General features: G+C 33.6%; 1 protein-coding gene across 2 annotated transcripts in view; it reads right to left on the bottom strand.

Moving 5' to 3' along the window:
- Positions 1-389: 389 nt before the first annotated feature.
- The window catches only part of PAN2 (PAN2-PAN3 deadenylation complex catalytic subunit PAN2), a 28,351-nt gene continuing 11,635 nt past the window's right edge, over positions 390-17,105 (bottom strand). The window contains exons 10-25 of one of the 2 annotated variants that reach the window (XM_088272204.1): positions 16,272-16,391; positions 15,467-15,548; positions 14,895-15,052; positions 14,157-14,553; positions 10,821-11,002; positions 10,151-10,272; positions 9,241-9,373; positions 8,445-8,581; positions 7,534-7,702; positions 5,671-5,918; positions 4,549-4,772; positions 3,720-3,849; positions 3,532-3,589; positions 2,443-2,606; positions 1,816-1,925; positions 390-1,717 (exon numbers count right to left, since the gene is read on the bottom strand). In XM_088272204.1, the coding sequence (XP_088128330.1) occupies positions 1,551-1,717; positions 1,816-1,925; positions 2,443-2,606; positions 3,532-3,589; positions 3,720-3,849; positions 4,549-4,772; positions 5,671-5,918; positions 7,534-7,702; positions 8,445-8,581; positions 9,241-9,373; positions 10,151-10,272; positions 10,821-11,002; positions 14,157-14,553; positions 14,895-15,052; positions 15,467-15,548; positions 16,272-16,391 (2,601 nt within the window). In that variant the 3' untranslated portion in view covers positions 390-1,550. The remainder of the gene's footprint in view (positions 1,718-1,815; positions 1,926-2,442; positions 2,607-3,531; positions 3,590-3,719; positions 3,850-4,548; positions 4,773-5,670; positions 5,919-7,533; positions 7,703-8,444; positions 8,582-9,240; positions 9,374-10,150; positions 10,273-10,820; positions 11,003-14,156; positions 14,554-14,894; positions 15,053-15,466; positions 15,549-16,271; positions 16,392-17,105) is intronic. The other variant, XM_088272205.1, reaches the window with a different exon arrangement.

The following is a 17,105-nucleotide window of genomic DNA, read 5'->3' as shown; positions in this document are numbered from 1 at the left end:
GGCATAAGAAGCGTGATTCTCAGATAAAATTACTTATACAAAAAGCACTGTTAATTTTTCATATTATATAAAAATATGTGTCTATGGTTTTTATTGCAAAAGTTAGACATTTTTGTGTTAGATATTTAAAAACCAAAAGATAAACAAATTAACATATTTTTTAATTATTAAAAAAATGTTATTTTTATTCCTAAATGGATTGATCAGAAAGTAATTGCAAGTTTAGACAATATTAGACCGTTTTAACAGAATTTCATTTATCAAATATAGTTTCTGTATTACAGGAACAATTGGAAACAGTGATTTTCAATACCACATTGTCGACTTTTGGTGAACTCGACAGAGCATTGAATTCAGAAGGATGATAAAATAATTCTAAAAACACGATGTATTATGGAAATAAACCTTTATAAAATGGCAATACAAAATACGTTCTGATTTGTACCAAATTGTCACATTTAGTTGTAAACAGTAGCCAAAATACACTTGTCAATATTTTTCAAAACAGAAAGTTGAGATACAAGAAGATACTTTTGGCATTATAACCTCACTTGTTTCCCTGACGGTATATAAATAAAGCCATTTGTGATTTTGGTGAGCATACTTTTCAGTAGAGATAAATGAGAAAAATCCAAATAAATTTTACGAAAGCTAGAGTTGATTGTTTCTTCTTAAAATATTTGGCTAAGGATTGAAAAAAATATATAAATATCATACATCAACGGTTGAAATACAAAAGGGTGTAAGTGAAATTTTGAGCAGATTACAGAAAAATAGTGATAGTATTTTTAAAAATGTGTTATCACATTTGTAATATTTTAGTAAAATGACGGATAATTTTCAAATAAGTGAAGAAAAAAGAAGTTGACATACTAGATAATAACCCTTGCCACATTAAAATATATGTAAAAGCATTTGACCCCTTGATCCCGCTTACACACATCTCTGTGACAATACACAAATGTGTCTGCTATGCAACTATCTTAGATATATGTTTGAATTGGAACAAGATATTCAGATTTTAAGTAATTTTACCTAAATATGTAGCTGACATTTGTATAAAAACAAAGTTTTTTTTTGTTAGCAGTTATCAGGTTAAGCAAAGTGCCATTTTGGAAAAATACACACAAAAGATTTATTACGTTCATGTATAAAAATTAGAATGTTGGCGGGCTTCCGACCGATACAATTTTGTGGTTGGTTGGAATCCGGCCATTTTCATTTGCACCATGTCTAGTCAGGTTTTTAAAGATTTTTATCAGGAGAAACCACGAAAAAACTACGGATTTGACATAAAACAACCTAAAAAGACAGCTGAATTTCGACTGAACGTAACGATGCTTAAATGCGAAATTTTACAACAAAATTGTTACATTACTTTACTCTTGCAGGGGGTGGGGGTTGTTTCAACCAAACTTGTCACTTGCACCCTTTTGCCTTCCAAGTGCAGATATACTTCACTTAGTTTTAAGTCTTTAATAAATTAAAATAGAGAGATAGGAAACTAGTTGAACCTCCTTATAGTGAGCGATGCGGTATACTCGTGTCGGTCAGTCGTCCGGAACCTTCCACTGCAACTGTTTGCCAGTTTTGTAGAGGGTGGTGAGGGTGGCGTTGACCACCCCTTCTTTGTCTAATTCCAAGTACCTTCTGTACAGCTGGAGGGCGGTTCTCGCATCTTCGATCGAATCGTGTGTGTCCGATTGGATTTTAATATCTGGAAATAAGAACATTAGGAGATCGGAACATCTGTTATTTAGTTCATATTATTAATCAGCCGTTATTCTGTTTGCTATAATGCTATAAATATTTTACCTAGTAAATGCCACGCTAGAAATTTGAGAGAAACCATTCGATGGTGAGGAAGGTGGAACAAGTGAACCGTGTCAATCACTTGCTTCGTTGGCACAACTAAATTTATTACCCTGAAAATCAAACATCAGAGTATTAATTATCTTATACAAATGTATTAAACTTTCTGTTTGATTCGCATATATTAATTTATGTTCATATATAAATAAATACGGATAAATAATAAATAGTGGGTTAAAAAATCCTTCCATACTCGCATCTCAGTAAGATGCATGCAATTTAGAATGAATTTTTGAACATCTTTGAGGCTGCATGGTTCAATTTTCTATGCTGAATGGTTTATAATACAAACAAACCACTAAAAGTTGTTTAGTATTAGATCAATCCCTTAGTGTTTATGTTGACAACTGTCGTAAAAATAGGTGAATACTAATAGCGGATAAAAAAAAAATATATAAAAAAGGATTTAGGGCAATTCAATTCTATTACTAGCAAAGGATCTACGTAAATAATGCAAGATTATTTGACATTTTTATACAAAAGTAGTACATACATAGTACAGAAAAGAGTATAACTTGGGAGTATTTTTAGATGTTATTAGCATAAAATAAGATAAAACTAATCACATACCTAAAATCATTTTTTAAACCGTGTCCAACGAATTTGACACCGCAATCCACGAGATATCTCAATTTCTGGTAGGTATTCTTCAGCGTTGTGAGATGTTTAGAGCTGAAGTTGGCATCCAAGTCTCCGGGGTTTATTCCGGAGAATTTTGTTAAATAATCCACAACCTGTTGCAAGTCAAAACATTATTTTAAAAGTCCTCATTGTACTATTTTTTTTCTTTCAGTACTATTATTAATTCCATTGTATTATTGCAGTACTTTAATTTTACCCATAAATAGGCAAAATTGGTAGAGTAAAGAATTCAAAGTGTACCATTTATAGAAACTCAGTAATTTGAATCCAGCCATAATTCTAAAAACTATAAAGAAATGTTGGTTCCCACAACAGTTTTATATAAAACTATAAATGATTTTAAAAGTATTTTGCAAAAAAAGAGAAAACTTTAAATTTGACTTTTGACTAATAGTGAAATAAATAAAATAAAACTTTTCTCAATTGATTTAATTCACTGTAAATTCAATTTCAATTTAGTAAAAAAAATATAAATGAAGGTCTGCCATACAATGTTTTCATGTAAAAGCTATCCTATAGTAAAATGAGTCAAGTACAACAATATATTAGATTAAAAAAAAAAAAAATTACCTAACGTCCAAGTGACTATGAAATCTAGATACGGCTTATGCAACATTACTTATTATGACCCTACTCAGGCTTCAACTTTTTAAGTTTTATAGCATATGCCTACTCATGAGTGGATTTACTCTTTACGTTTAAAGTTACTATAATTTCATGTAATTCATGAGTGAAAATTGTAGGCAAAAACACTCGCTATCTCGCTAGAGGCATGAGTTTATACATTTCATTGATTCTATGTTAGCAGTAAACTAAACTCATACTTAAGTGTATGATTTTAGTTGTACGATTTTACATGTGAGTTTACTTATGTACATACTAGGTATATATAATTATTAGATTACATGAATCGTTTCACAAATCATTGGGTTCACAACATGGCACAGTTACGTATTGGAGATGCAAACACAACATAGGGCATATTGTGTGTGCACATGCAATAAGTTATATTTATACCTGTTCTTGCGTGGAGATGTAATCATCGATAAAAGGAGTTCCCTCTAGAGGACCTTGTCTGTAATAAACAAAACGATTAGCCATTTGAACAGTTTAATGAAATTTGCATTCGGTAGTAGAATTGATATTGAAATCTACCTAATGTATGCGTGCAATTTAACAGAATAAAACGTAGAGAGTAAATTTACCCTCTGACACAAGTGATTCTCGCGACGGCCAGGTGGCTGGGTCTCACGGTGGATAGTCTGCCATCGCTCTTCAGCTCCGCTTCCCCCTGGTTGAGGGTCACAAACTCCGCATCCATGCCAACCAGCTCCCCTTCAAATCAAATGACAATAAAATCTACAAATGCTCCCAACAAACTAATAACCTTTACGTATGTTACTTGTTGTTGATGTTAATTTCAAATTAAGGAGGACAAAATTTTGAAGAATATTTCAAACAATATAGATGTTCAATCAATAATGAGTAGAGTGGTGAATATATAGTACATTAAAGCCTCAATATAACGAACTAATTGGGAAGGAGGGGTTGTCAGTTAAAGTCGAAAGTCCGTTATATAAAAATAGATTAAAAATAAATCAATTTTGGAAAGTATGAAAACTATATTTAAATATCGTTGTGAAGTGACGTTGCTGTTTGATATTGATGCGCTTGCTTTGAAAGAGGAGTCAAGTTTTGTTTGAACTTTTGACGTTTTGAGACATGATTTATGGTTGTCATGGCCGGTAATATTTTTTTACATGCTGCGACACATGAATATAACCACACATTACACAATTTTTTGTCCGATATATACAAAATTCGTTAAATAGAGGTCCGTTATATCAAGGTTTTACTATATATACAATAATCACTTTAGCAAGTCAAAGCAAGATTGTAACCCTCCTGATTGCTCAGATTTCTCAATTCCATTTATCTCTGCATATCTTGATCACACATTATATTTAACACAAAGTTAGAGGTTAGCCATGCATAATCTACATTCCAAGGATGCTAATGGAGTTGCGCATTCACCTTTCTTGGGCATCTCGTGGGAAGCGAGCGGAGTGAAGGCTCCCGTGGAATCCGAGGTCGTGATGCCCCCGAAGATGTTCTTGGAGGAGGGCAGTAGCAACCCGTTGTTGGCCGGTGAGCCGAGCACCGCCGTCTTGGTTGACTCGCTCTCGTAGAACAGGACGCAGGGGATCTTCCACTCCAAGTTGAACCAACTCACTTCGCTGTGAGGTATTGGCGTCACACTAGAAAGGATGCATCAACATCTAGACGAACATTCTCATATGACTGCGTAAATTTGTCACATCGCATACAACCCCATAGATAGTCAAACCTGAATATAAGAGAGCTCAAAGGACTGGGATATTTTTCTCTTACAAAGAGGTCTCTCTTATATCCTTGCTTTCTTTCACAGCAGGGTAAAATGACAAAACTCTTTTATGACTCTGTTAACCTACCAGTTAACATGCACCTCATCGCTTCCTCTACCCTTACCACTTAATTGCAAGCATCAAGCTCCGAGCTATTCCAGGGTCAGTGTCTCTCTAAACTACAGGCGTACCTAGTGCGGTAAGAAGTTTTTGTTTTTCATTGAAATTTGGAGATTTCATTTGAGCGTAAATTTAAATAATCGGTCCTTAAAGTGAAAGTATGTATATGGAAAAAAACAAATTTTCCTATTTATTTTTCATTTAAATCGTTTCTTTTATAGTAAAATGTATTTCTTCTTTATTTTAGACGTGTTTTAACAGGAAAACATGTCAGAACAACTGAAGAGAGGAGAAAACAATGGAAGAATTTTTATAATTGAAATGTTACTTTGTTTAAAATCACTATAAATATTTTATTATAACTTTATTATAATGTCTACCGGTTTCCAAGCTAACCGCTTCTTTATCAAGACTGATTAATACTAAACAGCAATTTCATAACATTTATATAAAGAAAACCCAATTTACATACAGAAAACCTGATGACATAAAATTTATGACACGCGGGCGCGGGCGCTCAAGGGAAATTTCTCAACGCGCCCGCTGGAAGGATAAATAGGTTTCACTTATGTCTGAGGCTCTTATATCCAGGTTTGACCGTAATCAGGATAAACCAAACAGTGATCAGGATAAAAACAATAGAAGGACATACCTGAAGTCGTTGAAGACGTACCACTGGGGCTGCCCGTTCTGCGGCGCATTGTTGTGCAACTCGTCCCCGTGCATCTTGATGAGCGACACTATGTTCTTGTGCGTGTCGTCGATGAGACACACCACCGCACTGAGCGAGTACTCCTTGCAGTCTGCGTCCGCAGAGAAGTGATTGGACTCTGCGTACGAATCACCTCCAGAACCATTCACCCGCACATTGTTACTAGCATACGTATGATTCGAGTCAGCCTGGAAAATGGGAATGAGATTTACTGATTCGGCATAACTATCTATCATTAGAATCCCAACTGTCCATCAAACCTCCTCTCTTAGTTTTTCCCTCTACCTCCTTCCCTAAACTCCATTTTTCCTTTGCCTTCCTTTCATCAATTAATGTTTTTTTTAAATGTTCAAGTTTGCAAACCCTCTGATTGCAAAACAGCTATTTATGATATCAAACATTTTTACTAATATTACTAGTCTGTTTTTAGTTGGTTCGAAGATATTGCTTTTTAGCAATAAGCCCGCCAATGTATTTATTTCATTTCTACATAAAGTTTAAGTAAGTAAATAAATATTGTGGAGTGAAATGTTATTTGTTTAAAAAATGAATACTTTAATTTTTCAAAATTTAAAAGTAACTTTTAAATGTAAATTCACAGTAAAATCGGGATACAATTTTGTTTCACATTTTCAATAAATATCACAACTTAAGTAAAAAAAAATTGCTTTGCTAGAGGTTTGTCAGGAGGCCTAGATGCTTCTGTATCAGGTCTAGGAATGCGGTGAGACAGTTTTCAATACATATAACGCTTGTATAACATCACTTGTCGAAGCAATGACGCATTGCTTTCAAAAGGGTCACAACGCTCAGTAATAAGGAATAAGACGGAGAAGAGATAATACCACTCAGTGAGATTTTATTTTATGAATGATGGTTGTTGATAATTACAGTAGTTCTTCACTGCCTTAGGGTTCTGGTTTAGCAAAAATTATTTTTCTGCATCTGCCTCTATCCACAAGTGGTGCATAGGGCACCGCATTGGATTGACACAATTTTAATCAATTGGATCAAAAAGTGGAATAAAGATGATATGAATTAACCACTCAACAGTCGAATTTTGGCGAGAAAAATCGTCACTATACAAAATCGTCATCATCAAGTCGATACAAGACTTCCCGAATACCGCTCGGATTAGTAAATACAATTAGACAAATACATCACTCAAAATAATATTTAACGAATACCGAGTCAAATATACTGATGTTTTAACAAATATATTAGTATATTTGAGTTGGACAAATCACTACCGACAAAACGGAATACGATTTGCCCGAGAAGCGCTCGGGATCGCCAATTCATTAGAAACTCCTTGCCCGAGTCACGCTCGGGGTAGACTGGGAACTGATTAAGGAGCTTTAGGCAAAGAACATTAGTGTTACATTACTACAATGCCAGAGGACGCCCACCCCACGAATATCTTTGAGACTTATACGAGGACATGGGCTGTTCGACATATGAGGAGCTGAAGAGGGTTTCGCGAACAATAATAATTAATGAAAAATAGACTGAAGGAGGTGTCATTTGTTGCTGCAGAACAATCCACAGGATTGAGACAAAAGAAGGAAAGGAAATGTAGTAGAAATATTTCTCCTTTTTTTTAATTAATGTTTTACTTAGTAAATACCACTATTTCTTCAAATCTACTGTGACACGTGTTTCGATGCATTCCGCATCATTTTCAAAAACCGTATGTGAAGCTAATTCTAAATTTTAGAGTTGGGTCCTAAGGACCCAACTCTACAATTTAGAATTGGGAATATTTCTATTGAATATTTGTATTGAAACAAGTAATAAATTTACCTTGATGTGGTCTTTGCTCTTGTCCGTCCTGCAGATGGTGAGGCGGGAGGTGTGCGGGTCGAGGCGGGCGCGCATGTTGTGCGGCAGCCAGGGCAGGGAGCCGGGAGCCGTGCCCCCCGCGCGCTGGCCGCCCGGCCCCTGGGGGCTCGTTTGCCAGCGGTTCGGAGGACTGGATATTGCATTAGTACGTTGTTAAACCATTTTTTACAACCAAAAATGTTTTATAATTAAAGTATAACTGTTTTGAAATCACTATAAATATTTTATAACAACTTAATTATAATGTCTACCGGTTAGCTTCGAAACCGGTAGACATTATAATTAAGTTATAATAAAATATTTATAGTCATTTTAAAACAAATTATATTTTAATTATAAAATGGATAATCACAAAGTTATTGCTTCAAATAAAATTATACACAAAATTGTAAATTTTTTATTATTTAAGTTTCACTGGGTATATACCACTATTTCTTCAAATCTATTGTGACATGTGGTTCGATTAATTTATCATTTTCAAACATAGATTTTACCACAAAGTGACTGCCGAATCAATTAATGAGATTTATAATTTTTATGTTATTTTCTAGACAAATAATTAATTTTTTATAAATAATTTAAATTTTGGATAAAACTTTCAGTATTTATTTTATTTTTTTAACAAAGCATTGTATAAAAATTATTTTGTAATATTTTATGTTTCTTTTAAAAAAGAGAAATATTTGTGTTTTTATCTACAAAAAAACTTCAATTTCATACTACATATTTCTGTGAGCCTAAGCGGCTCATTATTAGAAATAGGTATCAAATTGTGGTAGAGTGGGTTCGAACCCAGAAACTCGGGATTCCGCGACACTAACCGCGGGACCACAACCCGACACAATGTTGTTTATGATAGAATTCATACTCACTCATCCGGGTGTTTGAATTTGCATCCGGGCCTGGAGCAGTTGTGCCCGTATCTACACGGTCGACTGCTGTAAGTTGTGGGAATAGTGGTGGAAGAAGGACTATCGTGATACATGGAATGGCCGTTACTACTCGCCATCTGCAAAGTAAAAACAATGTCCTGTTACTATCTCAGGTTGCTTTTGTTGCATGTATAATTGAAAAAGGAAGATGACCTGAATATTCCTTGTAGGAAACATTTTTTCAAAAGAGAAAGGGATAAATGGATTGACCTTGCAGGAAATACATCAGGTAATAACATACAAGGTACTTAAACATTCTAACAAATACAAAAGGAATTAGCGCTGCAAGTAAACAAGTATGACTTTTCAAAATAACTTTACTTTTGTAACTGACCAAAAGGTGTAAAAATTATATATTTATGACATAATAAGATTACGAAATAATCATGTTTTATTTTAAAGTCAATCCGTGTAATTTTGACATAACTCATTAAAATGGTTAAAAATTCTGCAAATATTATATGAAGTAACTCTAGGTTAATTAAAACTTTGTATTATTAATTTTGATTGCATTATGATCTAGCTTTTATATAATATCTGTTTAGATTCATAACAGAACAAGTCATTCTTCTACCTGATACAATATGAAAGTAAACAAAAAGTTTAAAAATGGCAATAAATCAAAATTGACATTAAAACCATTTTTTCGTAGACACGAGGTGGAGTAATTATTCTGATTCAAAGCATACTTGATGTTTCTCAACCTCGCATCATTTAATAATGGATATTAACTCACAAACTGCATTTGATTATGCCAGAAGTCCTTTTCCGCTTGAGTTTTGACACTACAGTTGATAGCTAATAAGTGCGGAAGTTGTCTCACTGAACAGCACTGAAGGGTGGGACTAAACTTACTGCATCCTTCACACCTGCAAGGAAACGATACATCGTAATACATACTTTATGTATCAACAGTTGATGACAAAAATTTAGCACTACAATTTTAATATTTATTTTTGTGATAAAATTAAAATCCAATTTCATCATAATTCAAAAAATGTTCTGAAATTCTAGTCCCTCATATAAAAGTAAGAAATATTTAGCTTGAAATTCAGCACCTGCCTTGGTGATTTCCTTAATACATATTGATAACTGTTATATGTCGGGTAAACGAGGAAGTTCTCATAGAGAGAGCTCTAGTCCTTCATTCTTTACTGCTAACTTTCAAGGGCGGATAGACCAGTGGAGGTCCACATGTCGCTTACTCCTTTTAACAATGTCATATATCAAAAAACTTGATTTTTCAGGGGATCGTTTTTAAAGTTTAAAAATATAATAAAATGTATTAAAAATAAATATCAAGCCAGTTATTGAACTTTTTACTGCGCAACAGATCTTTTTAGGTAAAACCAGAGTGTTTTTTCACCATTTAAAAAATATTTAGAATATTACAAAAAAATTATTAAACAATACCTTTTTCTCAAAATGTAAAAACAACACTTTATGCCCTGTATCAGGTAAATATTAAGTTAAAAATATGCTTTTGCTGGGATATAGTACATTTTCTGGGCATTCTGAAAACATGCACAACTGAAAATTGATGATTTTTGATAATTGACGTTGTTGAAAGGAGTGAGCGATGTATTAGCCACTGTTTTCCAATCCTTCAATTTTAAACAACTATTAAATATAACAAAGAGAGTTACCATGCAGGAGTGGTTTTTCTAGGACACAAGGATCCTTTCAAAACATCAGTAAAGGGCACAGGTTCTGTAGAACTAACGTTATATTGTAGATTACACAGCAAAACAATTGATTCCTTGTACTCCTGAAATGCAACATAATGCTAATGAGTTTAAAGAGAAGAGAATAAAAAATAATGTGAGGATGCGTAATGTATTTAATGTATTTATTTACGGTCGTAAGCCCCGTAAATGCCCAGACTTCCATATTCTTCTTCATCTTTGATGAGATGTCCAAAAATAATATAGAAAGTTGTCATTTGCGAATATAAAAACTTGTGTGTACTGAGAAAACAACTTGTAATATATAATAAATAAATGAATGGTGTCGGGTTGTGGTCCCGAGGTTAGTGTCGCGGACTCTTAAGTCAGGGTTTCTCGGTTCGAACCCACTCTACCACAATTTGATACCTATTTAATGCCACTTAGGCTCACAACAATGCATAGTATGAAATTGAAATATTTGTGTTAATAATTAAAATACAAATATGTATTTCTTTTTTCGTATTATTAACATTGTGGAATAAAATGATTTAAATATAGAAATAAAACACTTGTATATATAAGACTACTTTTGAGTAGTCCCAGTACATTAATAAACTTAAGTGTTTTATTTTTATATTTAAGTATATACCTCTCTATTGCATTTTAAACATCGATGAATTTGAAGTTTCTTGGTCCCAAATAATCGGGATATTTCGGTTTCGTCACGATTGAACTTCATGGAATGTTCGTCGTAAAGTACCTCGTCAGTTACACCCAAAGTTATATTTTTTTCTACTTTATAAATATCTGCATCTTCCTCTTCTTCGCCTTCTGATAACAATAATACAATAATTTATTTTTAAACTTTCAAAAATATTGTGTACATAGTCAAATTATTCAAAAACACAACATCATGTACATGAATAACTGAGTCCAATGCGGAAAAACAGCATTATAAAAAAAAAAATATTTATGGAGTTGTCATGTCATATTAAAAGTAATTTTTTTGAACCCTTATCTGCAGAATATTGTACATAGTCCAAAAAAAAGTGCTTATTGTTTACTGAGTAACGTCGGAATACACATAATTTGATAGCGACTTGCCGCATAGACAAAACAGAAAAAAAAACACCAGAGATAAAGATCGCCATCAATAAAAATTGACATAATTTTTTGTTAATCATGAAATGCTAATATCAATAATTTCAAATGCCACTAAGACAATTAATTTATCACATAAATGCTCTCGCACTCTCCAACTCTGACAAAAACAACTCTATAGATTGTCAACACTAAATCTGCACTGATGGGCACAAAATGATTGATTTATATATTTTTTAAAACGTACAATGTGGATATAATATACATAACATACATAAAAGAATACAAGTCAATAACGATACAGTGAATTATGGGTAATCTAAATAGTCAGTGCCACAAATTGGTGTCAAGGCCCTAATGCCATTTTTCCACAAAGAGATTTGTAACATTCAGTGCTAAAAGCAACATTCAAAGCATATATTAAATGGATTTAATGAACTAAGTATTTATTGCGAGAAGCATTTAAAATTCTTAAGACGGATAAAAAGGAAAAGAGAGAGAGTAAATTTTAAAATGCGTCATTTAAGTCAAAATACAATTTATTCCACCGTTCCCGAGAGGTTGGTGAGTAGTAGAGAAGTAGTTTTTCCTATAAGAATGAAATGAAATTTAAGTGATCAGTTCCCAGCCTAAAATATTGGTTATACTGAGATTCCATTACAACGGAAATAGCAGAAAATGGAGGAATAAAGTATTGTTTAAATGGAATTAGATGGAGTTACAATTATCATCATAAACATCAGGTAACTCCAAATTCGGTAATGGATTTTGTTTTCAAGATGATTCAGTAGCACTTGATTTAAAAAATAACTTTTCCAAAGTTATTAGTTTTCGTACTATTTAAAAAACAATATTGTTGATTGAATTTATGTTTCGGTTGACTTTAGCAACTCTTCCGACCGATGAGTTTTGGTCCGATCAGACAGAATTTCCTTAATTATGGCCGTAGGTATGCAGCCTTCTCTAGACTTAACAGTGTACTGGTTAGGGCGTTTGGCTACCATTCTGGTGGTGCGGTTCCCAAGGGAGCCAAAATAAATATAAGGGATTTTTATAGTAATATTGAATAAATATAGCCCTGTACTGTGGTATCTGAAGCCCAGGACTGCTCACCATGCTTTTGTGTAATTTACAATCAATCAACTATACATTGATGCAATGTCGATTGCGAATATTTACCACTGAGTGTCGATAAGGGTTAAGAGTAAAGTCATTAAGAAAGATAATTGATCTGGCAAATACTTTCGAACTAGAACAACAACAAAAAACACCTAAAAAATACAGACTATTATGACACCAAATTTTAAAATTTTACTACATATGTACAGGTTTATGATAGTATGGAGGTAGGTAAAAAAAACTATCCAGTAGAACAATTTTTTTTGTAGATCTTAATTTATATGCTGGCCATATCAATGTGTGAGATGGATTAGGTCTGGAGTATTTAAAAGATTTTTTATTTATTTACCCTATCTCTGTAGCTTAGCTGACAAGACATACATATAATGGAATATTTGTAATATAAAATAGTTTATTCTAGTGTACCTAGAGCTTTATAATATTAACCGAATACTGGATTAAAAGGTGATTTAGTAAATTGACAAGTTGGGCAGTCCTCAATTTGCCTTGTGAAGCAGAGTTTTGAGGTATTAACCTCCTTTTCTTGTATGTCATTGAACCGTGTGTATAGTAAAATACATAATAAAAAACTTTTACTGTTAAATTACTTGAAATCATATGCATGCTCTTTCCAATAACATTTCTACTACATTAGATTACATTTAATTAAAAAAATATATGTACGGGCAAAACCAAGCATTCAATAAAAAGATTATAAAAACAGTTTTTTTTTTGGAAATTGCAAAATAAAAATGTAAAACGTAATTATTGCATGATACCTTAAGCGGCAATAGTGCAGGGGTTGATAACCCTTTGAGACCATTTTTATTATAACACATTAATTTTGTTGATTGATTGTAGTAATTATTTGCTCATATTGAAGATATTATTATAAACAAACATATCGTAGTCGTACAGGAGAAAGTGACCAACTAACAATACGTTAAATGTTCAGGAGGGCCATTTAAGTCACTTTTGCTTGGCAAGAAAATAAACATCAATGTATTTACTCATTTTTAACAAGTCAATATATTAAACTTCGAAGTTTAAAATCCTTTGGGATTTTTTTCAGGGCAATATTAAGCTAGTAAATAGTCAATGATCACGTTTTTTTGAAAAATGCACTTGGTCACTTTCTCCTGTATGACTACGATATATGCAATAATTTAGCCCTTCCTTCAAGCTATAATTTTTTTGTTTAAAAATATTATTTTTGACATAAATTTAGAGAACATCTAAAATAATACTATTTAAAACCTCTGAAAAATATATAAGAGGTCGTAAGTAAAAGAGTACGAGTGAGCTTTGTAAATGCGCGGACTTTAAAATTTCTTCGTCAGTTATATTTAAAAAAAAAAGTAATTATTACTATTCCTTGAAAATGAAAAAAAATTATTGTGTTTATATTATTTATTATTTACAAAAATACTTCAATTTCAAACTACTTCTGTGAGCCTAAGCGGCTCATTCTTGGAAATAGGTAAGGAATGGTGATAGAGTGGGTTCGAACTCAGAAATTCTGAGTCAAGAGCCCGCGAAACTAACCACGGGACTACAACTCGACACTGTTTTATATTTAAGTATTTCAAAGAGCTAAAATGTGCATTATTAATATGAAATTTAATATGTAAAACAATAATAAAGAGATAAACGTGTAAAAAGTCAATTAAGGTCTCAAAGGGCTAAATTGTAGTGAATATTCTGGAAACTAGGATGCACATAACAAGTAGCCATGATGCAAAAGAGATGGGTTTGTCGGACAAACCTCCGAAGCCAAAGTGGCCGAGACCGTTGCGAGAGTGCTCCTCGTGTCTGGGACTGTAACGGTCCTCCTTGGTGGCCAGTGCCGAGGGAGATAGCCACATATATTTACCCTCATCCTGCGTCATCATCAGACTAATTCTATCTCTCTCCTCCGCCTCCCTTCGCTTCTTCCAAGGCAGGCCGGACTCGGAGCCCTCCACGGGCGGGAACTCCGACTCCTCCAGCAGGAACGCCTCCAGCTGGCTCTCCGTCAGCGAGGAGTTGTGGATGGACAGCGAGGTCATGTGCCCCTCCAGCACCTGGAAGGAGCCGTCCTGTTCGCTCGTGACATCGCCTTCGCGGTTTCTCGTTTCTAATATTTCATAGTGCATTTGGTGCAGCATGAAACGATTCCAACTCTGAAAATACAACGGGGCAGCATTTTATTTACTAAGCATCAAACCCTCCATACATTTTGTCCGCCCCCATAGTGTAATGGTCAGCACGCATACCATTCTGGAGGTCCCGGGTTTGATTCCCAGGGGGGGTCAAATAAATACAAGTGATTTTTTTCACTATAATATTTATTTAATATTACCCTGCACTGGTACCTGAAGCGGAGGAATGATCAACTTTCTTTCATGAGTTAATGATCAAGAAAACGCTGTGTTTATATAATGCAGTGCCCTATAAATCATTGTTAATTCTTACTAGATTCCTAAATATGACAATGAGGAGATACATCGAGGCATTCATTTACCTGTATGAGAGAGGCGAGGTCTGTCTTCATCCTGGCTTCGGGGTTGGAGAGTATAAGGCCGAGGGCGGATGCTTCAGGAACAGTTCGGAATGCTCGCAGGAAGTTGGAGGCTTGGCACGGGTGCCCTGATGAAATATCCAGCATGCTGAATAGAAAACCTACAGAAAAAAACCTTTATGAAAACAAACTAGAAATACATTTCAATATGACCATACTATTTGTCTTAACTCGCCCTAATTCCTTGAAATAATTTGTATTCTAATAAGAATAACACAGTGAAAGAGTCCCTGATGTATTTTTTCACGAAAAAAGTGCTGTATATATTGACAATTTTCATTTTTATTGACAGTGAAGCCTCAATTTTGTTTGCGTTTCCATTACATTTTAGTAAATTTTATGGGAAAAAATGTCTATTTAGTGAAATAAAAGCCTTATTATAATTTGACTTTGCATAGAAATGCCAAGCAATGCCTCGTTATTTGTGTCAATTCTTTGCCATTAGAATATTACAATTTTTTTTCGACTAAACATATTTATTAATGATTTGTTTTCTTGTAAATTTATTTACATACCTAATTCACAGCTCAAACAAAATTCTTTGGCACATGTGTGCTTTAGCAATGCTCTTTTAACAGCCCCCGTATAATACAAGACCTAAAAATAAAATGACATTAAAATCAATGCATCATATGTATTTGCACAGGGAAATGGTCATTACGATAGCAACTTGTGTACATTTTCAAAGTTCGTTTTACTGGAAAAACTTGTCACTGGTCAGTAAGACCAATGTGTCAATTTTTCAACTCCTGATCCTCATCTACACCCAATGGTAATAGGGCACTGCATCAAATAATAACAATTTGATCTTTAACCCTTTGTCGAATTTGTCCATGTCCAAAATTGGGCCTTTGCGGATTTTCCCGTGCCTAATATGGGCACATAAAAATGGGCCTTTGCGGATTTTCCCATGCCTAATATGGGCACATAAAAATGGGTCTTAGCGGATTTGCCCGTATCTGGTATGGGCACCTTGGCAAAGAAATGGCTTGAACTGATTTTACTGTATTATTTTATGAGCTCTTTGTGCATGGACTGTAGTGGACTCTTTTGCCCAATGTCGGTATTATTTCCTATGTTTTCAACAGATCTTAATATTTTCTTCTTTAAATGTCGTATCGGGTCCTTCGTTGACTATCACTATTTTATTTTTTTATTTTATTTTATTTTGGGCAGTCCGAAACAGCTCTTCGACATTCCGAACTTCTGTCCACTCGTCCATATTAATAAATATTTAGTGTAACTTGATTTGGCAGCATAAAAAAGGAACAATTAGATTAGGAGTAGCTACGGCTGAGTGAGACGAAAACCAAAAATTACCTGCAGCATAGCGTTGCAATACGAGTTAGGAAGAGTGGCCTCCAGGCCCGGGAAACCCGTTTTATTATATTGATCAAAATCAAAATCGTTTGTTCCTAGTTTAGAGTACTTAACTTCCACCTAAAATAAAATAATAACAAAACATTATTAACACATTTCGGACAGGTGTTTTTTACGCCTGCGGACCGCTGGCGACGGGATTTGATAATTGTGTACATAGTTTAGACCTTAACAAAGAGATTGGTACATAATATTCATATAAAAACATTTAATATTTCCTTTTTTTCTGACTTTAAAATAAGGCGGGTGCAGAAAGTAAAAATACCCTTCCTGTACTTAGCATCGATTGACAGAACAGGTAAAAATACCTTTTCCGTCCTTCGTGTGTTAACCAGCTTCACATACCATCAGTCATATTGAAGTATTCAAATAATTTTTATGGTAGAGTAGTAAACACACAAAAAAATGAGAAATAAAAAAATATTCTTTTAAGATATTTGCACATTTTTAATTACTGTATTTTTTGGTTTTTCTTCATGTGACTCGTATTCAAATATCTTCTCTCATCTGCACAAAATTGTGCATAGGGAACTGCATCAAATTGATTCAATATTATTTATAGATTTGGCATTTGATTTGCAGAACTTCATTTTAATTAATATATTGTACATTAAAATCAACTATTAAATTGTATTTTATTCATATTTTTAATATGGTTTTAGGATTTTGAAAATTGCTATATTTCAGAATATTGTTATTGTGTGTGATATGTTGAAGACAGAACGTTTTAATGAAGTCATTCGTAGATCATAATTGGAGCAAGAGATTAAGTAA

Source organism: Brachycentrus maculatus, unplaced genomic scaffold, assembly GCF_059751285.1.
Source record: "Brachycentrus maculatus isolate JH-2025_06_01 unplaced genomic scaffold, ASM5975128v1 h1tg000483l, whole genome shotgun sequence".
NCBI lineage: Eukaryota > Metazoa > Arthropoda > Insecta > Trichoptera > Brachycentridae > Brachycentrus > Brachycentrus maculatus.
This window is presented reverse-complemented; position numbering and strand designations above follow the sequence as displayed.